Genomic DNA, 26,050 nt, shown 5'->3' on the forward strand with positions numbered 1-26,050 from the left:
CACAGATCTGAAACAAATGTTAAAAGTAGACATGAAGAATAAGTAACAAAGTACATGAAATAAATCCTGCTGTTAACACAAAACAAACATCATTATAATGATCATACATTTTTTAAGTTGTTATTATTAAAGCCATTTATACAAGATGCAGAATAGGACACTCACCACAGTGCTCGTCGCATAAAAACCCACCTGTCCATCAAACATATTTTATTAGGCTTTAATTCTTCTGCTCCTGCGAGTAACTTTTCATTTTGTTGACACAAAAAAAGTCTTTAAAAAGGTAAATCCAAATTTACAATTTAATTTAGATTTAAGAGCTTTTAGGTAAAAATTATCTTAAACATCTAATCTAGTTTTAATATCGAGTAAATAAAACTGATTCTCGCCATGAATATAGCCGTAGAAGCTGGCATGACTTTAAAAAAGAAAGAAAGAAACAAACCAGCTTCCACTATAGTGGTGATCTACAGAGAAATTTTGCCAAAACAAACTTTATCGGTTAATCACTTTCTAATCATTTAAACTTTTATCAGCATGAATCACTTACAATAACATCTTTCATAGGGCATCAGGTCCTTGTTCTCAAATATTGGTACGCGGTGATGTGTCGTGACGTAACGTTCTGTCAGTCAGCAGTGAACTGTTCTGTTCTGTTCCTGTACCAAAGAGGAGAGGGGAAAAAACTGGAAATCTAAACGAAGTGGCTGCTGTTTTGCAAACGTGCACGCGATCCTCGGCTCGGAAGCCGTTCTAACAATTATAAGCCCCGCCCCCAGATGAGCCTGGCGTGAGCTCGGTCTGAGCGCCCTGATGTGAGGGTGGGTGACTATTCAGACCGGCAGGGGGCGAACGGGGTGTCTCAGAGAAATTCAACACACACAAACACACACACACACTTGTGCACGCTTCACTGCTGACCTATTTTGAATTTGCGCATGACTGGAAACCAGATATTCTTAAAGCAAACATAACACATTCCATAAAAGGCTTTCCTGTTTGTGTGTGTGTTAAAACAAATCTCTCTCTCTACATGACAGAGTGAACTCTTCACAATACACAATATTTATGGGGATGGATTTGGATTGAAATTTAAGGATTTAGATCGAAACACACAACTGTTTATAGTTACAGTAATTATATATATTATTTAATTAGGTCTAATGTATCACACACACATGAGAAGCGGGCGACAGAGTGTGTGTGTGTGGCTCCTGTAATGGTGTTCATTCATTACGGCGCGAGTAGCGGTGTGTTTCCCGTATACTCGTATCAGGACGTTACGGTCTCAGTCGTCTTTAACTCCTGGTCATCACAGACGTATTGCTGAGCCAAAGAGAAGAGACGATATTTGGGCCCATTTTCTTCATATTGAACCGGAGAGAGAAAGCCGATGTGCCGTAATTTCGGAGGGGGAACAGTGGGGGAAACACAATCACTGGGAAAAATACCACAAACCTGAAGAGATGGATCAAGGCATCCCATAATAATCACCCAGTTTTACAGACTCTTTGTGGTGATTATGCTTTGTTATATGTGATGTATTTTATTTTATATTATTTTATAATTAAACTGTCTATAATTAAACATCAGATAAAAATATAAATTTTAAATGTTAAGATAATTATTTTGTGAAAAACTAAGATCTTGTGTATCTTGGCTAGAATAGATGGGTTGTAGGGTTAATTAATAATAATCTTATTGCTAAAATGTTACGTTTTCATTGACTAAATCTACTAAAAATGATCCTCTGGCTAAAACAAGGCTGAAATACTTAAATGTTCCTCTGACTTAAAACTAGACTAAAATCCTTAAATGTTTCTCTGACGAAAATTAGACTAAAATCCTTAAATGATTCTCTGACTAAAACTAGACTAAAATGTTCCTCTAACTAAAACTAGTTTAAAATTAGTCTAAAACTGATTCTCTGACTAAAACTAGACTAAAATCCTGAAATGATTCTCTGACTAAAACTAGACTAAAATCCTTAAATGTTCCTCTGACTAAATCTAGACTAAAAATGTTTCTCTGACTAAAACTAGACTAAAATCCTTAAATGTTCCTCTGACTAAATCTAGACTAAAAATGTTTCTCTGACTAAAACTAGACTAAAATCCTTAAATGTTTCTCTGACTAAATCTAGACTAAAAATGTTCCTCTGACTAAAACTAGACTAAAATTAGACTTAAAATGATTCTCTGACTAAAACTAGACTAAAATCTTGAAATGATTCTCTGGCTAAAATTAGACTAACATTTTTAAATGTTCCTCTGACTAAAACAAGACTAAAGTCCTTAAATGTTCCACTGACTAAAACTAGACTAAAATCCTTAAATGTTCCTCTGACTAAAACTAGACTAAAATCCTTAAATGTTCCTCTGACTAAAACTAGACTAAAATCCTTAAATGTTCCTCTGACTAAAACGAGACTAAAATTAGACTAAAAATGTTCTCTGACTAAAACTAGACTAAATTCTTGAAATGTTCCTCTGACTAAAACTAGAATAAAATTAGACTAAAATTAGACTAAAATTTGACTAAAAATGTTCCTCTGACTAAAACTAGACTAAAATCTTTAAATGTTTCTCTGACTAAAACGAGACTAAAATCCTTAAATGATTCTAACTAAAACTAGACTAAAATCCTTAAATGATTCTCTGATTAAAACTAAACTAAAATCTTTAAATGTTTTTCTGACTAAAACGAGACTAAAATCCTGAAATGATTCTAACTAAAACTAGACTAAAATCCTTAAATGATTCTCTGACTAAAACTAGACTAAAATCTTTAATTGTTTCTCTGACTAAAACGAGACTAAAATCCTGAAATGATTCTAACTAAAACTAGACTTAAATCCTTAAATGTTTCTCTGACTAAAACGAGACTAAAATCCTTAAATGATTCTAACTAAAACTAGACTAAAATCCTTAAATGATTCTCTGATTAAAACTAAACTAAAATCTTTAAATGTTTTTCTGACTAAAACGAGACTAAAATCCTGAAATGATTCTAACTAAAACTAGACTAAAATCCTTAAATGATTCTCTGACTAAAACTAGACTAAAATCTTTAATTGTTTCTCTGACTAAAACGAGACTAAAATCCTGAAATGATTCTAACTAAAACTAGACTAAAATCCTTAAATGATTCTCTGACTAAAACTAGACTAAAATCTTTAATTGTTTCTCTGACTAAAACGAGACTAAAATCCTGAAATGATTCTAACTAAAACTAGACTTAAATCCTTAAATGTTTCTCTGACTAAAACGAGACTAAAATCCTTAAATGATTCTAACTAAAACTAGACTAAAATCCTTAAATGATTCTCTGATTAAAACTAGACTAAAATCTTTAAATGTTTTTCTGACTAAAACGAGACTAAAGTACTGATATTACTGATGATTTTTTTTTTTTTTTTAAACTAACATCCCGGGACTAAAACTAAAATTTAAAATAGCTGATGAGATTAGCACTAATAAAGGGTGGCTTTAAATGGATGGAAGGACGTCGTGTCGCTGCGGTGTGAGGAGGAATATCGAGTGTGCGCTGTTACCGGAAAATAATCACATCTCGCACTCGTAATAAAGAGCTACATGGAAAAGGTTTGCTTATATAAGCGGTAATTCACTTACTCTGTGTGTGTGTGTGTGTGTGTGTGTGTGTGTGTGTGTGTGTGTGTGTTCTCTTAATCGATAAACAGTCTCCAGAGCGAGCGTTTAAGGCAAAAGGCTAATCAATACATCGCCGCACTGACATCGAGCTTCACTTAGTGTTTAACACACGACCCCGATCTCTCAGGGTCGACTCGGCTCCTTTCTCTCTCTCTCTCTCACACACACACACACACACACACACACACACACACACACACAGCACTTGTGGACCGTGTTCGTTCCTGTTCTCACTTACACTACAGCAGGCTGACTGTGAGCTCAGTCTCTCACTGCTGCCCCCTGCAGAGCAGTCAGTGTAGTGCAGAGAGAGCCAGGGAGTGTGATTTCAGGTGGGTGATGTGTTGCCATGGTAACCGAGGTAAATCACCGGGTACGCTAAATCAATATGTATATTATATACAGTATGTTATATATCAGGATTATTATGCTCGGTAACTTAATTACAAGGAAAAACTGTCTCTCTCTCTCTCAAAATCAAATTCAAAAGTATATTTTTATATATATTTTTTCTGTCTTTCTGTGACTCTTAGTCTTTCCCTCCTGCTTTCCCCAGTCTTTTTTTCCCTTTTTGTCTGTCTCTCTTCTTCTCTGTCTCCTGACTCTTTGTCTCTCTCTCTGTCTTGCTTTGTGTTTTCTCTCCCTCTTTTTTCTGTCTTCTTTCCTGTTTGTCTGTTTTCTCTCTCTCTCTCTCTCTCTCTCTCTCTCTCTCTCATTCTCTCTCTCATTCTCTGTCTCCTGTACTAACTTTCTTTTCTCTCTTCCTGTTTATTTATCTTTGAGTCTGTCTGACTCTTTCTTTCTCTTTCCCTGTCTTTCTTTTTTTGTCTTTCTCTCTCTCCCTCTGTTTTTGTCTGCCTTTATTTTATTCCCTCTCTCTCTCTCTCTCTCTCTCTCTCTCTCTCTCTCTCTCTCTCTCTCTGACTGATTAAATGTGTCTGTTCTTCTCTTTCAGACTCTGAACCCCAAATGGAACGAGGAGTTTTATTTCAGAGTGAGTCTTTTTCTCTCTCTTTTTCTCTCTCTCTCTCCTTTTACATGTTTTATTTCCCCTGAGTGGGATTTCACAGGAAATCTAAAATATCTCTGTCTCTACATCTGTCTCTCTCTCTCTCTCTCTCTCTCTGCACAAAAATAACCTGCGCTGATGATGATGATGATGGTTATTGATTAGAACTGCATCAGTCTTGTGTCTGTATTACTTTTGGCTTTTTGGTGGTAAAGCACACTGATGTATGTGTGTGTGTGTGTGTGTGTCTCAGGTGTGTCCTCAGAACCACAGGCTCCTGTTCGAGGTGTTCGATGAGAACAGGCTGGTGAGAAACTTTTCCTCTCTGCCAGCACACACACCCATTTTGTAATAGTTTCAGTGTGAGAATAGGATTCTCAGCACCCTTCTTCAGCAGGGGTGAAAGTGTGTGTGTGTGTGTGTGTGTGTGTGTGTGTGTGTGTGTGTGTGTGTGGAGGAACGCTCCTCTTTTCTGCACAGCGTCTTTGTGTTTTGTATGAAACAGACGCCTCCGGGGCCAAGCACCACTCCACTGAGTCTAACTGTGTCTAACACAGTGAGGGGTTAGCGCCCCCTAGTGCGCTCTCTCTCTCCCTCTCTCTCTCTCCCTCTCTGTGTTTCGCTCTTTCTGTGTGTGTGTGTGTGTGTGTGTGTGTGTGTGTCCAAGGTTTTATTGGAGTGATTCCCAGTGATGACGATAATATTTGAATAAAACATCCTCACTGCCTCAGGCTGGAAATGCAGCAAGTCGGAACCTGTGTGTGTGTGTGTGTGTGTGTGTGTGTGTGTGTGTGTGTGTGTGTGTGTGTGTGTGTGTGTGTGTGTGTGTGTGTTTATATAGATAGATAGATGGATAGACAGACATATACACACACACACACACACACAGACATACATATATATATACACACATACACATGTATGTGGAACTTCACACATTTGCGTATAAGGTATAGCTCTGTTTGTGTACATGCCTGTGTGTGTGTGTGTGTGTGTGTGTGTGTGTGTGCTTGATACACATTTGCATGCACAGTACTTTCTGTGTGTAATTGTACAGTATACAGATATAAGCTTTGTGTGTGTGTGTGTGTGTGTGTGTGTGTGTGTGTATATCCTTTGGCACTATATCAGTGTTGAGACTCCTTAGCCTCTGCGGGATGTCCTTATATGTCTGAGGAGCAGAAGCATCTCTCTCTCTCCTTCTCTCTCCTTCTCTCTCTCTCTCTCTCTCTCTATTTGTTCTTTTGCCCATTTCTTTTTCTTGTCGTGTCCTTCTCAGATATGAGATTTTTGTGCTAGGTGTTCTGTGTGGTGTGAGACTGACTGCAGGGTGGAAAAAAAGTGACTGATTTCATAACATTTATTATTGTTCCTGTAACGACACAAAATAGAGTTTATTTAAAATGATCAGATATAATCAGATATCACTCATAACACACATCACGGTACGTTACATATCTCTCTCTAGGATAAACGACACAAATTCCCATATGTAATGCTCACGATAAACAGCCTGTAACTCAATTCGTAGTGAACAATATATCTGGCATAAATCTCAGTATGTACCGAACGATGTACAACATGCATCTCGCAGTGACGTGTAGCCTTTACGACACGCATCTCAATATGTAGAGTTTGATATACGACATGCATTTCTTACTCTCCTGTGCAAAAGTTTGACTTTTAATGGTCTAATGAAAGTTGAGAATATTTTTCTGATGCTTCTCTTACAAAGATTTTTTTAAACAGTTTGTTGATTTTGCTCTGAAGCTCTTCATCTGTATAAATAAGATCACGTTTCAAAAGCCACCTGCTACCTCATGAATGACGCAGTCGTGTGTTTTTTTTATTTTTATTTTTTTATTTTTTGCAGAGACTAGGTTTTAAAGGGAAAGCTATCGTTTAAATGAGTCTTTTAGGACTTTTTGATTAGCTTCCAAATCTTTCTTGGCTTCTTTTTGTGTCCTTGATGTGTGTGACAACGCGCGATAAAGAGACAGTGTAGATTTACGAGTTTGCGCAGACCGTTTCCTGTCTCAGACATGTCCTCTCTCTCTCTCTCTCTCTCTCTCTCTCTCTCTCTCTCTCTCCCTCTCTCTGCGTATTTCCTTCTTGCTCTCATTTTTTTTGGCCCTCTCTCTCTCTCTCCCTCTGGGCCTGGTTTCATTCTGACAGATCAGTGGCAGCTGACAGAAGGCTGTTTAGATCTCTCGGGTTGGTGGTGGGGCGTGTTTAAGAGGGACGGGAAGTCTGTGCCATTTTTGGGGCACGTGACCGAGGCCATCCTACCCTCACCTCGGCTTTCCTGAGTGCCAGGAGTCCTTACCCAATCATGCCTGGAATGCTGCTTGTCACTCTGGTTATTTCTGCTGCCTGTCACCATCGAGGTGCAGCGCTTACAGTTTGCCAAATGGTAGTGGGTTGATTCACCCCCACCTCCTCACATCCCACCCCCTTTCCTTACACACGCACACACACACACAGTCTCATTGGGAGTTTGTGGTCTGAACTTTGCAGATCTCTGGCTGTGCTTCTCTTGTTACTATGCGCTCCTGCTTTTTCTCTCTCTCCCAGTGAGCGAGGGAAGGCAAACAGTAAAAGGGGAAAAAGCGTGTGGGTGAGTGAGAGAGGCTGCAGAGAGACGATCAGACACGTTTAAAAAGGGTGGGCAACAGACGGAGTCAACTGGAACCAGACGGAGACGTGAGAATGTCTCGCCGGCTGCGTCTCTACTTTGGGTCCAACCGCAGCAACACAGCTCCCGAGATAGAAGAAATGGAGGACGAAGACCAGGATACACATTATTATAATAATAATAACAACGTGTCTGGAGCTGAAACCATGCTTTTCCAAATGCGTCCGAGGAACCCGTTGCTCGAAGAAGACGCTCCTGTTTCTGGCAATTTCTTAAAAAGAAGCTCGTCCATGTTTATCCCCCAGCTCCAGAGTCAAACTGAACCACCAAGGCCCACCAAGAGCACTTCCATGCAGATCTCCCTGCAGCGTTCTTCTACACCCCAGGACGACCTACAGTGCATGGATTCACCACCAGGATACTTCCAGGATCCAGCTCCGGCATATACCGCACCTACGGAGGGCTGGCTGTCTTCCCAGTCTGCAGTTTACCGCAGAAGATATAGTCCGACGTCTCCGCTTATGGATCAGACTAACCCAGGAATGGACGCCGCCCAGCCTAAGAGGCGAGTTTTCTGCGTCAGGCCGTGCGAGTTACAGAACGGACGCTCTCCGTTGGCAGTCAGCAGCGAGAGTTCTCCAGGAATCAGCATAGGTGGCTTTTGTATCCAGCAAAGTTCTTCCAATGGATCTGATGTACAACAGTTCAGGATAGTTCCCTACAGCCAGGATGGGCAGAACGGGGCCTGCCGTTGGTCTGTTCAGCCAACCGCAGATGGAAATTCTGGCACTCGGAGACTCGTCTTCCAGCTCCAACAGGACGGGGGAAGAACCGTGAGTACAAACGGCCAGCGAGAGACAGCCGACCCCATGGGTAAGGGTAGCCGCACTGTACGTTACCCGCGAATCCGACTCGAGAGGAGCACTTCTTCTCAGCCTCTCTATCCCAGACAGGTACCATCTCGCCCCGGATCTATGCCTAATCTTCATGCTCCAATCTCGGAGAGCTTCGACGACGAGGACGGCGCTCAAGGCTGCACCTTTAAGATCAGGAAAGAACAGGATCCAAGGCAAGCCAAGTTTAAGATCTATTTCAGCCAAGGAGGCGACCACAGGTCTAACTCGACACAGGATATTAGCTTTGGAAAAGCACCTACCTGGAACTGCCCAGAGGTAATTAGCACTGGGAGGCTAGAATTTCACATGGTATGCTGTTTTTTGTCATTGGTCTGTTTATTGATTCGTTTTTTTTGTTGCTGGAATGGCATTGCTTTGATCTCAAGCACTGTGTTGTACCAGATGGCTCGTTTGATATTATTAATACTTTTTTTGTTTTCTTGGTACCTTTTTTTTTTTTTATGTGTATGTCTAGACCTGGAATGTGACGTGTTGTCAATAATTCACAGTGTTGGTAGTTAATAAGTGGACAGCAAATGAGAAAAGCAGAGGAGATGAGGTAGTGAGTTTGGGACTGTGTGAAGGGGGGGTGTGAGGACTTTCTGGGAAGTAGGAAAGATTAAGAAAAATGGAAAGGCAGGAGAAAAACTTAACCACACGGTTTTTGGTTTCAGAACCTCAGACTTTGGAAACATTTTTTTTTTCCCGGAAAGAATCATTAAACTTAAATAAAAACGAATAAGAGATGCGTGCAGTGTTGAGGGTAAAATAGCGGCAATTGGCGCTGACAGACCTGTCTGCCTGTCCTGAATCGCTCTTCAGCACGACTTTTTTTTTTTTTTCCCCCTCTGCGTTTTAAGAGCGAGCTGTTCTATCTTTAGACCTGCATCAAGTGCTGTTGTTGGGATTTCAGATCAGCCCTTCTCCCTCGACTTGGGTCACCGTATGCCTCAGCTGCTCTGTGGTCATTAAGGTCTAGGATACAGTTACAGCCAAAATGCCCATAAAGACCTGCGCGTATCAGCGCCAGATTAGAGCGGTTCTGAGCTGTTTGCTGAAAACATCCAAGTCTAGACAATGGCTTTTTTTTTGCTGTCCAAGTGTAAAAACAATTACTCTAACCTCAAAGCTTGAACTAAACCTCAGCTCTAGACCCTTGGTTTCTTTAACGACTCTGATGGATTGCAGACTGGCGTGCTTTTCAGTGTCTCTACCTCGCTGTACGGTTCAAGAGAAGAAAAAAAAACGTTACTGGAAGCGAGGTATCCGGGAATCCCCGCGTTGTATGCGTCAGCTGAATCCAGTGTCCGTAATGATCACATGTCCTCTGCTGGGTACTCAGTCTCCTTACAGGTGTCTTCTCACTTACTGTCTTAAAAGGGTAAAAGGTCAGGGTGAGTCATGCTTTTGGAGAAAAGTAATCAACAAAGGAATGGTCCAGTGAAGCAGAGTTACTGTTACAACCTCAAAGAGTTTATTTTATTTTATAATAGTGCATCTGGAAATGCTTTATTTCTTTTATACCATAGCATTTTGCCAGCAATGACGTATTAATTTTTAAAGAAAGACTTTTATGCATTCGTAATATTGTTTAACATTGTGCATTGTCAAGAGAACAAGTGAGTTCCTGTTATTGCTTGTGTTACAGCCGTAGCTTTTAGTGTGCTATGAGGCCTGGCTTCTTCCACCAACATGCGTGTTGCAATCTGCTAGGCTGCACTAACTTCCCAGTAGTTGGAGGGAAATAAGTTTGTGCATGTACATGATGAGCTGACGGATCAGGAAAAGGAACAGAGCGTTACAGGATGAGGAATAAAAATAGCTGCTACTACTACTGCCTCCGCTAATACTGCTGCCTCCGCTAATACTGCTGCCTCCACTATTACTACTCTCTCCATTAATACTTCTCCATCCACTAATACTACTGCCTACAGTAGTACAGTACAACCACTACTACAGTAGTTGCCAATATTACTACTATTACTTCTGCCTTTACTGCTTTTATTATTATTACTGCTACAATAAATCACTTAAGACGGAAAAAATTCCGTTATGAATCGTGATTCTTGTTATGTGCTGATTGACGTATAGCTGCACTGATTCCAAAATCAATTCTTTTATATATATATATATATATATATATATGTGTATATATATATATATATACACACATACAGTAGAACCCTGGATTAGGAGCATAATTAGTTTCAAAACACTCATAAATCAAATCGAATTTCCCCATAAGAATTAATTAACAAATTATTCATAAATGCATAAATACACAAAAATAATTTACACAAAATATAAAGTAAAAATAAAACAAATTAACCTGCACTTTACCTTTTAAAAAAAAATAAAAAATACTGTGTGTGCGCACAGTGTACAATGACACACGCGCACACAGACACTAAGTTCAGGCTGGTATAGAGAGAAAAAATGGATCTTTAACCTCTCTAATGAGACTCGATTTGGCTTTACACGCATGATGTACACACACAAACACACACACACACACACACACGTGGTCAAAGTGTTATAGTAAACAGTTGCACGGATGTTGATTATACCAGTAAGAGCACTAAGACCCAGCAGGGGAGATGATTACCCCCAGTTCCGCAGCGCAGGAGAGAGAAAAACCATTGGCTCAGTTGTGATCATGTGACGCTCGACGACAAAAGAAGAAGCGCATGCGTGATAAATGATACTCGGTACTCGTAAACCAAGACTTGTTTGTTTTCCAAATCAAAATTTATTTAAAATCTTTGCTCGTCTTGCGGAACACTCGCAAACCGCGTTATTCGCAATCCAAGGTTTTACTGTGTGTATATTTTTAGTGTGATTGGTTCTGATCAGGCTTAGGTATAAACAATTCTGTCCCAAGTGTGTAAACTGCGCAACAGAAACACATTCTTATGGCATTACATAATAAAAAATTGTGCGCGTTAAAATTCTTTCTGATCTCCCCGTTTCTCCGCTAAATAGTGGTAATGCTAATTAATTAGTACTAATATCACTACCATCATTACAACAGCTACAACTACTACTATACCCAGTTCTACCACCACTGCTACTTTTGCTAGCACTTATACACCTGCTGCTACCACTGCGTTTTGCTTCTGCCGCTGCTGCTCAGAAAATTACCGCAGTTGTTTATAGTTGTATTTGTAGTATTTTTGTAATATTGTGGGATCTAATCGTGGCAGATTCTAACATCTCTGGAAATTAGTTTAATTTAGCCTTGATGGTACGTGCTAACACGTGTAGCTGCGTTTGCATCCGAAACATTCTTTAATATTTATGTTTTAGCTGGACAGATTAGCAGAGAGTCGCAGGGGATAAACAGTGATCCAGATCGAATAAAAATCACTGATAAGGACTGAACCCGTCCAAATAAGGCTCTGGTAATTATAAGCTTTATTGCTGTAGGTTTGTAGGAAGGATTTAGTTTTTTTACGGTAAAGAGAGTTTGATGTTTGTGCTTTTCTTGCGATGACCAGACATCAGTTCAATTCAGCTCCTATAATTATCCTTGTTAACCCTGAGCCTTTCCTTCTTACTTCCTGTTGTGGAGTTTCCATGGCGATAGGAATTTGTGGAAAACCCTCTGAGGAAGAATGAAGGAGTTTCCCTTCAGTCTGTATGATTTACAGACGTTTTTAAATTTCTGTATTTTTGCATACACTTCTTTTGCATGAACGAATCGCCTGCCGTTAAACTTTCAGTGGTTTATGGCGAGGTTGTATGTATCCGGTTGTAGCTTTTGCTGAAAATTAAGGAAAATCTCAGTGTGGATGATCTCAGTGTTATCTCACAGCTCTTCACTGAGTGACTCATCCCCTTTCTCTCTCTCTCTCTGTCTCTCGGCTCAGACTGAAGGCCGCTCTTTAGAGCCGTACAGAGGCCCTGTGTTCTCATTAACGCGCTGGACTTTGGTTTAAATGTCAAACGAGCTGGAAAGACAAAGTGCAGAAAGTGGGCTGAATGTCGCAGTATTTCTGACAAACTCGCCCAGATGAAAGTGCGTCGAAGGCGGAAAAAAGGATCTGGAGTCCTACCGAAGGTCAAAGGTTAACTGGTCTGGCAGCGCTTGTCCAATCTGTTCCAAATGCTTTACGGGGTGTTTTGTCAGGAAAGTTGATCACATGTTTGTTTACTCCACCTTCGATGCATGTTGTCAAGGTGATGAGCTGCAACAGCATTTTTGGTAGAGATGGGGGTGAGGCGGGGTGATTCAGCTCTAAATCGTGATTTATGTATCGCCTCACTGACTATAGAATGAATTTGATAAAAACCTATTTTTACATTTATAGTAGAGATGAACCAGTCGATCGGCCAGGGACCAGAATTGTCTGGAGTTCAGTATGTGGGACTCTGTTGATGTTTATAAGGAAAGGACACGCATCAGATTTTATTGATTTTATGGTCTGGGTTTGATTTCGCAGCCTCACAATTCTCACATTGTAAAATATATCACTGTCGTGATCTGAATGCGAGTCGAGAGATTAGAGCTCGAGCCCGTTTTAGTGCAGAACGAAAATGGACGCGACAAATTTCATTAACAAAGTCGGCCAACTTCTGTCCTCCCAGATCTACAGTTAGAGGATCTTCATGGTCCGATCTGACACGAGGACACACTTCAGCACGCGGAGTTGTGTTCGGATCTGGCACAGTGTGATTGTGGTAAAAACCACAATGCTTTTTGTGTGTGTGTGTGTGTTGTTTTTGTTGTTTAAACCAGTTTATTCCACATGCAGGCTCACTCCGGTCACGATCGACACAAGAACGGGCTTTTCCACTTCGGACAGGTAAACGAGTCCGCAAGGAGAGCTAGCGCTAACCATCCACGCAGCATGGATTAGCTTCACCGTTTGGCTTCCAGGGTGCGAGCGGAGGTTTCTCACGCGGTGATTGACGCACGACCCCTGACCTACTGAACTTTTGACCTCTTCCCTTACACAATACATCTCTGGTGTAATCAAAACCTGGGTCTCATTCACTCACTTACTCACTCACTCACTCCCTCTCTGTCTTTCTTTTCCTCTGTTCCTCAGATTGTTGTTTTATTTTGTTTTTTTATTTTTTCTGGCGTTGTGTAGTTTCTGTGTGTGTGTGTGCGGGTGTTTGTCCCTTGAGTCCCGCTAAAGTTTAAGAGCTAATTCTCTTCCTCTTCTGTTTCACACAGACTCGAGATGATTTCCTGGGACAGGTGGACGTGCCTCTGAATCACTTGCCGGTAAGTTTAATGTGTAAGCAAGTAAGTGTGCGTGCGTGTGTGTGTTGCTTGGAATGCCCTCATGGATGGGTTTACTGAAAGCATGAACCTCCTCCGAAGCCCCTCTCCCTGTAGGGAGTGGAAACAAGGGGGATGCGTTTGAAATGTAAACACACGGGTCGGATTAGGAGGGCGTCCCTCTTCAGCTAACAACGGAAAAGTAATGCTAGGCTGAACAACAAGCCGTAGTAAACACACACACACACACACACACACACACACACACACAGCTTCAGTAATCTAGGCAAAACAAAGCCTTTGCATTTAGATTTTGCCAACAACAATATTTTAGCGTAGAGTTTATACACACCAGTTTAGTTATTAAAATCCAGAGCCTCTGGTACGGGTCCTGGACCCCATTTTCGTCATGTACGTACGTTTTATTGCAGTTATCTGACAGGTTTCCTCTTTTTTATGTGAATTCAGTAGAAACTGTACTTAGTTGAAGTTGGAAATTTAAACTGAGCTAGCATCTTATTGTGCAATACCCGCTTTTGGCGCTAGGTGTCAGCAGTGAGCCGCAACCATGTAACCATTCTGTGTTCACATTCAATGTAGGATTTAAATTCAAATTCAAATTTTATTTGTCACATACACAGTACGATATGCAGTGAAATGCTTGTACGACCGCCGGTGACCTTAAAAAGAAAATAAAAACTATATATAAGGAATAAATATTAATTAAAAGAAATGAAATACGAAAGAAAATAAATGTAACTAGTAAAATAAACAAACTGTACAAATAAGGGCATAATGAAAAATATTACAGAATTCAGGAATCAGTAAGTTACATTATATATTAATAACTTTATTATAATTCAGGCTACGTGTTGGATCATTTTTGGTAAATTGGGCTACGTCTTTAAGTATTAAATGTATATCTGACGTTTTGCAATTCGATGATTTTGTCAGAATGTAGCTCGATGGTAGTCTCTATTTGCTTCCTAATTTATAAATGGTGTTTGGAGAAGAATAATGAAAACATTTCAATTTAAAATGATGTCAGCCTAAAACTCCAGCTGTTTTTGTCATGAATCATCAGTTAAAGCTAGTCATGTGGTCGGTTTCAAATTTACAGAAACTGATATCTGATTGGCTACAGAATTATTAGTTTAGGGACCTGTGATCTGATTGGTTACAGCATTATTGGGGACATGAACTGCAATCTGATTGGCTATTGTATAAATGGGAAGAGGAACTTTGATCAGAATGGTTATTGGAGATATTAGGAACAGAGGAACTGTGATCTAATTGGTTGTATGGGTGAGTATGGATGATTCCTGGGGGTCGTACAAATCCAATGTCAATTTAAAAACCTCTTGGCTTTTTCGAGGTCCGGCCCAGTACATTAGGTCTTCAGGGGGCCCAGAATCTCCAGCAGCCCCACTGTTAGATAAACATAAGCAGCAAAGAAAAAAAAAAGTCAGCCGTAAATCAAAGCAAACCACAACAATTTATTCCTCAAATACTATAAAAGATTTAAATATGGAACAGATAAAGAGAGAGAGAGAGAGTTGTTGTCTCATCACTTCTTACACAACTTCAGTGGTCGCGGGCGCAGCTGTGGGCTCCCAGCTAAATCCAGGACTAGCGTCTGGTGTAATTACAAGCTGGAGCGTGTTCTGCACACTCACTGTTACACGTCACCTGACTTACTCACTTCCTCTGAATTTATGACTAGTTTATGAACTTGAGACCCTGTTTGACCTAGCGCTCGACGTGTGGACGTATATTAGTGCTGATCCCACAATTCCCACCTGTTATTTAGACCCATGATCATTAAAAGCTAGTCGAGAGCTGGGGTTTAACCGGGATCAGAACTGGACTCGTGTTAGTCCCCGGTTTCTCTGGGTCTGTACAAGTCTTAGAAGGTCTGAAAGTAAATTTTATAAGTGAGGAATGTTTCTGCACTTTGAAAACCTTTTGTTGGACAACTGAATTTGGTTTAAAATATTTCCGATCACTGGACAATGTATTACAACGACCCTGTTACACCTAAACACACCAGGGTTTAGTATCAGAGTTAGTCCAGGAGACAAATATGAAGGGCCGTCATGGGTCGGCGCTAAACCTAATCCTGTATCTATGTTAAAACTAGTTCTGAACTGATCCTGAACCAGTCATGGACCAATATTAAAGATAATCCTAAAGCTAGTCTAGTATGAGTTTTGGAAACTTTTTCCTGGAGTAATAATAAAGCAAGTCCTGAACTAATCCTGGACCAATATGTAATGTAAGATAATCCTGGACCCGGGTTAAAACTAATCTAATGTTTGTTAAAGCTTGTCCTGCTGGACTACTTCTGGACTTCTGGACTACTTCTGGACTTACTGTTAGTTGGTTCTAGACCTGCTGTAAAACTGATTCCTAGACCTGTTCCAGTATAGTATAACATGAAGCAAATCCGAAAATATCCTGGATTAAAATTAAAGTTAATCCTAAACCTGTGTCAAAGCTGATCCTGATCTGTACTAAAGCTCATCCTGGACTGATATTAACGATGGTCCTGTTTGCATGTTATAATTAGCATTGGTTCTGTTTGGACCTTAATTACAGCTAGTCCTGGACTAATATTAAAGCTATCGCTAGACCTAGAATGAAGCTAATCCTGTGTGTATATATTTTAAAGCCTAGCACCTCTTGTTCTGGACTATGATGGTCCTGGATCCCTAGTGTGACTAATCTTGGTGCTATATCATATTAAGGCGAATTTTAGAGATTCGAAAGAATCCTGGATCTCTGTTTAAACTAGTCGTTGAATTAATTTGAAAATGCTAATCTGTCCTCCTGTCCATGAAGTATGTGGACCTGTAGTCATGGGCGTGCTGTATACAGCGGACAGGTTTCTCATACAGTATGTGGAGTCTTTTGCGATCTTTGTGGACCGTTCCCGCCCTGGATATGGACACTTCCACCCAGAGGACATCCATACCACAGAGAGATAAAGAGGAAACGGTTTAAAGTTGTCCACTCGTGCCCCGGCCTGGTGCGATAGGATCGTTTTTTGTTTTTTTTTAGGAAATACCGGAATTTATCTAGCGGATATGAGCGGCGCTTCAGACACTTCCTATAACGGCGCTGGGTTTCCCCCCCCCTTGGGCTGTTCACATCTCTCGTCAAATCTGATTTGCTTTCTAATATCCTGCGCTAAGTGCTGGACACAATAAGCCTCTGAAGACGTCCAGCCCTGAGTAAGTAAATAAAGAGGAACAGATGATCAGCAACATGTTTGTTCTTGGAAGAAGTTCCACCTCGAACACGCCGCGGGTTTACCCCGAGCTTCCCTTAGACGCAGTTTCGTCTCCTGGGTTCTGAAATCTTTTATTTTTCCTTGTTTACGTCCGTCCTCGGGCTACAGCGTTTTTGCTGATGTCGTCAATTCTCGTGGCGCCGCTAATAAGCGCTGCTGTTCTGTAGCGCTGCAACCTGTGGCCTGCATGGAATATGTAACAGGAGATGGTGATTACGCAAGCGGTACTCTGGAAGTTCGCCATAGTGTTCAGCCCCTAACTGCCGTTTAGTTTTTTTTTTTTCTCCTGACTCACTCTCTCTCTCTTGCTCTCTCTCTCACTCAGCATTGCTCAGACCTTTACCTCCCTGCGATGGAATAGAGCTGGCTGTTGCTTTCTTTTATTGTAAAGATTGTTTTGTTTTGTTTTTCATTTGTCCGCAGACCGAGGATCCGGCGATGGAGCGGCCGTACACGTTTAAAGACTTCCTCCTCAGGCCAAGAAGGTCAGACTTTTCTTTTTGTCTGTATATGTATTTATTGTCTCTTTCTCTCTCTCTCTGTCTGTCTCTCTTTCTCTCTCTCTGTCTCTCTTGTTGTTTTTAAACTGCGTCTACAAACCAGAAGCTATGAAGTGATGGAAGTGGTTTTAGCTTCAAGTAAAGGAAGAAAGGAAGGAGCAGCTGTAGTGCAGAATCCTGAAGTTACAGCTTGTGAGATTGTTAGCCACATTAGCCTCGTAGCACACGTCTGAAACTAAAAATCTAAACTTAAACCATCCCGTCTTCAGAAGTAAAAGTAAAAAGAGAACTCATTAGTGACATCGCCTGCTCTGTGCACACGGAGAGAACTGTGACACACGGCATGTGCTGTCTGAATACTTTTGGCCCTCGCTGTACCAGCTATAATGCTTTATACGTCCTGTCACTCAGTGAAAATGTGTTGTGTGTGTGTGTGTGTGTGTGTGTGTGTGTGTGTGTGTGTGTGTGTGTGTGTGCAGTCATAAGTCGAGGGTTAAAGGTTACCTGAGGCTGAAGATGGCATACCTGCCGAAGAACGGCGCTCAGGAGGAGGAGAGCGGCGAGATGAGGGAGGAGGCCGAGGTGAGCGCCGTCTCTCTCTCTCTCTCTCTCTCTCTCTCTCTCTCTCTCTCTCTCTCTCTCCCTTTTTATTTTTCCACACTTTTCCCATCTGTTTATTTTTCCTAATTGATTTTTTTGTTGTCTCTTCCTTTTCTGTCTGTCCCTTCTCCTCTGTCCAACTCTCTCCCTCTTTCTGGTCTCATTTTCACTGGTCTTTCTGCTTTCCTGTCTCTCCATCACTCTCTCTCTCTCTCTCTCTCTCTCTCTTTCTGTCTGTGTCTCCCCCTCACTTGTCTGTCTCTCCATCCATCTAACTTTCCTTCTCTGGTTTCTCTTCCTTTCTGTCTCTTCCTGTGTCTCTTCTTCTCTAACTCTCTCTCTCTCTCTGTCTCTGTCTGTAACCCCCATCACTTGCCTTTCTCTCACCCTGTCTATCAAACTTTCTCCTTATCTCTTTCTGCTCCTCTGTCTCTCTCTTTCTCTCTCTCTCTCTCTCTCTCTCTCTCTCTCTCTAATTTCCACTTTTTTCCCCATTTATTTGTTTTTTAATTGATCTCTCTCTATCTCTCCAGTCGTCTAACTCTCTCTCCCCCCCGTCTCTCTCTCTCAGGGTTGGGAGGTGGACTCGGTGGATCACGGCGGTTCTCGGCGCTCTCAGCAGCTTCTTCCTCCGTTGCCTACAGGTTGGGAGGAGAAAGTCGATAATCTCGGCCGGACGTATTACGTCAATCACAACAACCGAACCACACAATGGAAAAGACCCAGTACAGTGTATGTACACACACACACACACACACACACACACACACACACACACACACACACACACACACTGAAGGTCTCAGGAGTACCCTCGGCGCATCTGCATCGCTCCATCGCACTCGTTTATCGCCGCCCATCGTGTCACTGCGTCTCATTAGCATAAAGTTGCATTCGCCACGCCCACTTCACTTCAGGTGTCTCAGGCGTCTCACTCCAGCTCACTCACAAATTCAAATGTGTGTGTGTAATTTCTATATATGTATAGATTTTTTTTTACACATATAGGCAGTCAAAAGTTTTGGCACCCCAGCTTTCATACCGGATCCAGAATCGTAGACTGTAAAAACTAGTCTGGATCTCTTTAGAGGCGGCGTTTATTATAGTTTTGTTTGTAACACAAATAATTTGGGTGTGTTCTCGCACCTCGGGACGGGTCATTAGGCGGTGCAGGACCCAGAGTGAACTCTAGTGATGAAGGGGTCACTCTCTGAGTCGACTGTTTCCAGGAAGCGAATCAGACATGGTGTGTTGGTGATGGAAGAAAAACTTCAGTTTGGAAGAAAGAAAAAAAAAAAACATTTTCCTCCATGGGATGTGTGTCAGGTTCACATGCTGACGAGCATTGTTTCAGGAAGAGAAGTGATGTCATTTCCTGCTTCCCTCCTCTCTCTCTCTCTCTCTCTCTCTCTCTCTCTCTCTCCATTTCTGTCGGTCAGTGACGTGGTATCGGATACAGAAAGCGATAACCACCAGCGTCAGATCAACCAGGAAGCGCACCGGGTGTTCCGCTCCAGACGTCACATCAGCGAGGACCTGGAGAACGAACACCTCGACCCCCGCGAGCTCGATGATGTGAGACTGACCTTTAACCCCTCGCTTATGCCTTGTTAAAATTAATATTTTAAAATTAAATTCTTCTTATATTCATTTATATTATACAGATGTTTATGTCGTGTAATACTTTTATTTTATTTTATTCAATATTTATAAATGCTTTTAAATTCTTCTGAATGACAGAAATAAAAAAATGTATTAATAAGATAAATCATACCTTTTGTTATTGGGAAATTTTTTATTAGCCCCTCCCCTCCCAGTCCTGGGACCCTATCACTGAAGAGGATTTCTCGGGGATGAGTGAGGCCGTGGCTGGCCCCGCCTCCTCTGCCACGCCCATTCATCAGTTCAGCACTCCAGAGTTTTCAGAGGAGATCAGCATGAGGCTGTCGCTCACGCCTAGCACCAACGGAGAGGTGGGCGGAGCTAACAACACCGGGGTAAGAGAAGGACGGGGGAATGGGTGGAGCCTGTAGATTAACACAATGATGTTGAGTGGATTAAATAGTAAATTAAGTAGAAATTAAAATTTATTTGTATGCAGTCAGATAATGAATGAACTGATGGATTGAAGTGATAGAGGGATGTTTCTGATTGATTTGATGATTTGGATTGAGGGATGAATGAAGACAGATGTGGGTGGAGAAAAAGAGAAATAGATGGAAAAAATTTGATGGGAATGTGAATTGTGATTAGAAGGGATGGGATGATACTCGTCTTTTTCTCTCTCTCTCTCTTCCTCTTTTTCTGTCTCTCTCCTATGTCTCTTGTACATCTTTTTTTAATCTATTTTTGTCTTTCTTTCCTTGTCTTCCTTGTCTTTCTCTTTCACATATCTCTTTTTTTGTCTTTTGTCTTTCTCCCTCTTTTCTTGATCTTCGATGTCTCACTCTTTTCTGTCCCCTCCCTGTTTCTTGTCTCTTTCACTTTTGTTTTTGTTTTTTTTCATCTTTTTTGCTTCTTTCTTTTTCTCTCTTCTTATTTTTTGGTATCTCTCTTTTATCTCTTTTTTTTCCCACCTCTTTCTCTTCAATTTCATCCTTGTTTTGCTTTCTTTATCTTTTTTTCTTTTTCTTTTGTGTTTTTCTCTTCTTTCTTACTTTCTTTCTCCTCAATGTCTCTCTCCCTCTCTCTCTCTCTCTCTCTCTCTCTTTCTCTCTCTCTCTCAGTCTCTCCTGTCATCCAGGTTGCGTTCCTCCAGTATGACTGATGGAGTGAGTGATCAGGCTCAGACTCCCTCACCTATGGTACGTCTCTTTCATGTCACCTCGTTTTTTTCTTCCACAGTCTCTCTCTCTCTCTCTCTCTCTCTCTCTCTTTCATGAACTCTTTGTACAGGATGCTGCTGAACCTGAACCACACGTTCCGTGTCACTTTTCTTGTTTCTCCTCATGACAAGTGGCTTTAATCCAAGTGTGTGTGTGTGCGTAGGTGTGTGTGTGCATGCCTCATCCCTGCCTCATTCCTCATTGAGTGTTGTTAGGGAAGAAGCTTCAGGTCTTGGGAGTGGGCGTGGCTCTGCGCGCTCAGCTGAGATTTATTTAGCTGCGGGTGTTTTTTCGGGGTGAGTGCAGGAACGCCTCTGCAGGCGGGGTGGAAGTGCCGGGACTTGCCGGGTGAGTGAGTCAGTCAGTCAGTCAGTGCGGCAGGTTCGAGGCTGAGCGAGCGCGTTCCTCTCGTACGCCGGGAGAACATTCAGGGAACGTTCTGCTGTTCGGATTCTCTGTGCCGCCGGAATTCCTTATTTCCTGGATGTTGAGAGAAGCTCACGCTACTTTTCACAGCCACGTCTCGGACACTAAATGTCTTCTCGAGCGTCTGCAGGTAAGACGAGCATGACCTGTAGAGGGAGCTTCTCACGTCCCTGGAAGTGAAACTGCTGCTGCTGGAGTTTTCATTCCATCAGGTCCAAAGCTCTGGCGTCACTCAGCAGTAATCTCACATCTGATTGGCTCCAGCAGTCTACTGAGATACTGAGCACCACCTTTTTCCTCTTCTTCTTCTTCTTTTCCACTTTTTCTTCTTCTTGTTCTTCTTTTCCTTCTTTTCCACCCACTCTTATTCTTCTTCTTCTTTTCTTTACTGCCTCTTCTTTTTGTTTTTTTTCTTTTCTTCTCTACTTCCTCTTCTTTTTCCACTTATTCTTCATTTTCATCTTTGTTTTCTTCTTCTTATTATTATTCCTACACCACTTCTTCTTTTTCATCCTTTTCTTTTTCTTCTTTTCTTTTTTCACTTCTTCCACACTCATTTGTTTTTTGCCTCTTATTTGTCCTATACTTTATCCGTTTTTTCTTCCATTTCCTCCTCCTGTTTTACCTCTTTTTCTTTTTTCTCCACCTTTCCTTCTTTACCATCTTCGGTCTCTTTTCTTCATTCATCTTTCTTTGCCCTTTGTCTCCTCTTCTTCCTTTGACTTTTCCTATACCTCATCTTTTTTCCTTCGTTGTCTCACTTTTGTCTTCCTTTACCCACTTCTCTTCCTTTTTACTTCCACTTCTTTCCTTTCTTTCATCCTTTCTCATGTTCTTTATTTTCTATTTATTCTTTCTATTAATCTTCTACCTCCATAACTCCTTCCCCCTCTCTTCTCTTTATTCTTCATTTTTTCTCATTTTCATCCATTTTCCTTTCATTCTCTTGTTTTCTCCTTCTGACTCTGATATTGAAGGTTTTGGCTTGTATTTTTGTCCGTTGTGTGTGTGCGTGTGTGTGTCTCATCTCTGTGTGACTGCTTTTTTCTGCTGATATGCGATTTATATTTCAGAGATGAGCCAGTGTTTATATTTCCTTTATTCTGTATTTCCCAAAATACACACACTCCCTGTGTGTGTGTGTGTGTGTGTGTGTGTGTGTGTGTGCACGCTCACATATTTCTGACCTAACAAATAAGGGTCCATTGAGAAAATAATTTTGGTGCTTTGTTGCTGCTGAAACAGGAAGTGACATCATCACCTGGCTTTAAGCCTGGAGTTAATTTGATTCCTTGTTCTATTGAGAGCAGCTGAGAGGATTCAGTGTGTTTGATAAACTTAGCATTGAAATAAAAAGTGTGTGTGTGTGTGTGTGTGTGTGTGTGTGTGTTTCCTGTGAGCTGTTTAAGACCTGGAGTGATGTAATACCGTTATAACACACACACGCTCCGGTCTCAGTCGTCCTGTTACTTCAGGCTTTCTCTCCTCAGACACTCTGATCTAATCTGATCCAGTCTAATCTACTCCCTGTTTGATCTAGTCTAATTTACTCCCGTCTGAGCCAGTCGAATCTACTCCCATGTCTGATCTAGTCCAGTCCACTCCTCTGTCTAACCCAGTCCAATCTATCTCCCTGTCCGATCCAGTCTAATCTACCACTTTGTCTGATCCGGTTTAATCTAATCCCCTGTCTGATCCAGTCCAGTTCACTTCCCTGTCTGATCCAGTTTTATCTATTCCCTGTCTGATCCAGTCCAATCTACTACCCTGTCTGATCCAACCCAATCCATCTTCCCCCCCGTCTGATCCAGTCCAATCTACTTCCGTCTGATCACGTCTAATCTACTCATCCATCTAATCCAGTCTAATCTTCTCCCCTGTCTGATCTAGTCTGATCTACTCATCCGTCTGATCCAGTCTAATCTACGCCCCTCCGTCTGATCCAGTCTTATCTACCCCGTCTGATCTAGTCTGATCTACTCATCCGTCTGATTCAGTCTCATCTACTCCTCTGTCTGATCCAGTCTAATCTACTCACTGTCTGATCATGTCTAATAGTTACACATTTTGTTATTTTAGTGTTTGCTTTATTTTTATTATTATTATTATTATTATTATTATTTCATTTACAGACTCTAAACTCCTCCCCTGCTCTTTCTCTCACTGTGACAGTCACGTCCGTCCCTCAGAACCTGATCACAGAGTGTTTGCTCCATCATGCCTTTAATTTCACTCCACAGACAAGATATCCTCTTCACCTCCCCTTTAAACTCACTCTTCGTCCAAAAATCACCTCCAACTCCAGACACTATAAAACCCCTTTAAATTCACTCTTGTGATTTAGAATTTTCACTACTTGTTTTTCTCTTGCGCACACACACACACACACACACACACACACACACACAGCTAATTTACCCATCATGCCTCTGTCGTGTAACTGAGCTGTTGTGTGTCAGCAGACATCGCAGTCCAGACGAACCCGAGCCCAAACGGTCACAGGCCTAGAGCAGTCCATGGTAATGCACTCTTCCTCCTCCTCCTCCTCCTCCTCCTCCTCCTCACTCTGTCACACACTCTTCTGATTTCCTTTGTTTATTGTTTTATTATATTTTAGTTTTGGTTGGTTTTTCGTGATGTCGTGTGCACCGTGGGTGGTTTACCGCCCATCTCCATGTTTAATGTTGTTGTTTTGTTTGTGTGTTTGGGGACTTTGGTTTGGCAGAGATTCTTTTGTTGTTGTTGTTGTTTGTTTTTTTTACTTGAGTATCTAACGCAATCATCAATAAAACTCTCCACTGCTTGTAACACCCTGTAACACGGGTATTCAGCCAGCAGAGCTGTGTGTGTGTTTGTGTGTGTGTTTGTGTGTGTGTTTGTGTGTGTGTTTGTGTGTGTGTGTGTGTGTTTGTGTGTGTGTTTGTGTGTGTGTGTGTCTCTTTCTCTCTCTCTCTCGCTCTCTCTCTCTCTCTCTGTATCTACTTCTCACTTCCTCCTGACCTCATCTACGACAGATCAGCTTCGGTGGCTCCCAACCAACAACATGGTTTAAGTTGAGTGTTCAGTTCTCCTGTTTAACTCTGTGTGTGTGTGTGTGTGTGTGTGTGTGTGTGTGTGTGTGTGTGTGTGTGTGTGTGTGTTTCAGTCCCTGCCCTCAGGGTGGGAGGAGAGAAAAGATGCTAAAGGTAGAACATATTACGTCAATCACAACAACCGCAGCACAACATGGACACGCCCTATTCTCCAGGTACAGCACCCTGTCTGCTCTGTCTGTCTGCTCTGTCTGTCTGTCTGCTCTGTCTGTCTGTCTGCTCTGTCTGTCTGCTCTGTCTATGTTAAAATATGTGACAAAGTGTGAAAGAGAGTTTTTGTGGACTAAATTATGACATCTGTGTGCGTGTGTGCGTGTGTGTGTTGCTCCTGTTAACCGCGACCTTTCCTCTGTTCCAGCACACTGAAGATGGAGTGAGTTCTCCTGCAGGAGCTGTAGGAGGCGCTGTAGCTACCACACCTTCATCCAGCGGCCATCTTAGTGAACCCCAAATACGCCGACCTCGTAGCCTTAGTTCCCCCACCGTCACCCTGTCCACTCCTCCAGAGGTGAGACCCCGTCCCTCTGTCCCTCCATGCTCCCCTCTTTTTTTTTCTTTTTTTTTTTTTACGTCACTCTGCTGTCTGCATCACGGCCTTTAGATACAGATTAACTGAGGGCTGAATATTATTATTATTATCATTATTATTATTACTACTACTACTTTTTTTTTTACTTTGAATAATAACAACAATAATACAGTTAAAATAACAAAATCAAAATATTGTTACAATTTTCATTGTAATAGTAAAAATAAATGTTAATTTATTAATAATATGTTAATAATACATTATTATTATTATTATAAATAATTACTAATATTAATTAGTAATTATTATTACTAATACTACTACATTTTTTTCTAATTTGAAATTTGAATTCTAATAGTATAATTATAAAAACTGATTGTAAAAAATTATAAAAAATTAATAAAGCTACATAATTTGATATTATAAAATTATATTATATTTTATATATTTGATGAATTTAAATAATGTTATAGTTGTTATAAAAAAATTATAAAAATGAATCATTACAGTTTTAATAAAATGTTATTATTATTATTATTGTTACAATTTACATAATAATAATAAAATGTTAGTAGTAGTAATAGTACTAGCGGCATCAGAATCCGTAATGACGATGACATCATTAATATTTCAAAATAAATAATAATTACTAGAGTTTCCGCTCTAATGCGTCTGGTTTTCCTCTATTGATCTGATCCTCAGACGTCTCTCTGCTGTTCCAAACAGTGTAACCACATTTCTATTGATTTACTTTTTACTTTGAAGATTTTTTTCGTGCCGTTCTCTCTCTGACCCACGAGCACGACCGATGACCGGCGCTTCCCCTGGGGAACGGTTTTCACACAGGGAAAAACAAATCCATCACTCAAAGACGCTGCTCTCTCGGACTGGATCGTGTTGGTCAGAAAGAGTCTTCTTTTTTAGGGTGCCAAAACTAATGTCACAGAATAAGGTTTTTGTATTTTTTTTTTTTTATTTCTTTTCTCATTACAGAATTGTGCACGAGCTCTGTGCTGCCTCTGGATTTTAAATAATTGTTAGCTCCAAAGGTCACGACCTCAGACATGATTACGAAATCTTGTGTGTGTCTGTGTGTGTGTGTGATGAAGTGAGCTTTGCAGCTGTCGTACAGATTGGGTTTGATTCATCATCACTCTCTCTCTCTCTTTCTCTGTGTGTGTGTGTGTGTGTGTGTGTGTGTGTGTGTGTGTGTGTGTGTGTGTGTGTTTGCAATAGTCAGCATGAGTACAGTTTTTTTTTCCTCCTCTTCTTGGCAGCAGGTCTTTACCGGCCGCTGTGTAAAACCTGTTCCTCAGCCTCGGTGCTGCTCGGCCATTTGCCGCTC

General features: G+C 41.1%; 1 protein-coding gene across 7 annotated transcripts in view; it reads left to right on the forward strand.

Annotated features, from left to right (window-relative positions):
* The window catches only part of nedd4l (NEDD4 like E3 ubiquitin protein ligase), a 55,689-nt gene that overhangs the window by 15,961 nt on the left and 13,678 nt on the right, over positions 1–26,050 (forward strand). The window contains exons 4-16 of one of the 7 annotated variants that reach the window (XM_053477946.1): positions 4,627–4,665; positions 4,934–4,987; positions 12,966–13,016; positions 13,394–13,444; positions 17,157–17,218; positions 17,713–17,815; positions 18,405–18,565; positions 19,273–19,408; positions 19,636–19,830; positions 20,560–20,637; positions 23,547–23,603; positions 24,230–24,331; positions 24,535–24,684. In XM_053477946.1, the coding sequence (XP_053333921.1) occupies positions 4,627–4,665; positions 4,934–4,987; positions 12,966–13,016; positions 13,394–13,444; positions 17,157–17,218; positions 17,713–17,815; positions 18,405–18,565; positions 19,273–19,408; positions 19,636–19,830; positions 20,560–20,637; positions 23,547–23,603; positions 24,230–24,331; positions 24,535–24,684 (1,239 nt within the window). Of the gene's footprint in view, positions 1–4,626; positions 4,666–4,933; positions 4,988–6,977; positions 8,488–12,965; positions 13,017–13,393; positions 13,445–17,156; positions 17,219–17,712; positions 17,816–18,404; positions 18,566–19,272; positions 19,409–19,635; positions 19,831–20,559; positions 20,638–23,546; positions 23,604–24,229; positions 24,332–24,534; positions 24,685–26,050 lie in introns of those variants that run through there. The other 6 variants (XM_053477947.1, XM_053477948.1, XM_053477942.1 and 3 more) reach the window with 6 other exon arrangements.

This window comes from Clarias gariepinus, chromosome 19 (assembly GCF_024256425.1).
Source record: "Clarias gariepinus isolate MV-2021 ecotype Netherlands chromosome 19, CGAR_prim_01v2, whole genome shotgun sequence".
In the NCBI taxonomy this organism is placed as follows: domain Eukaryota; kingdom Metazoa; phylum Chordata; class Actinopteri; order Siluriformes; family Clariidae; genus Clarias; species Clarias gariepinus.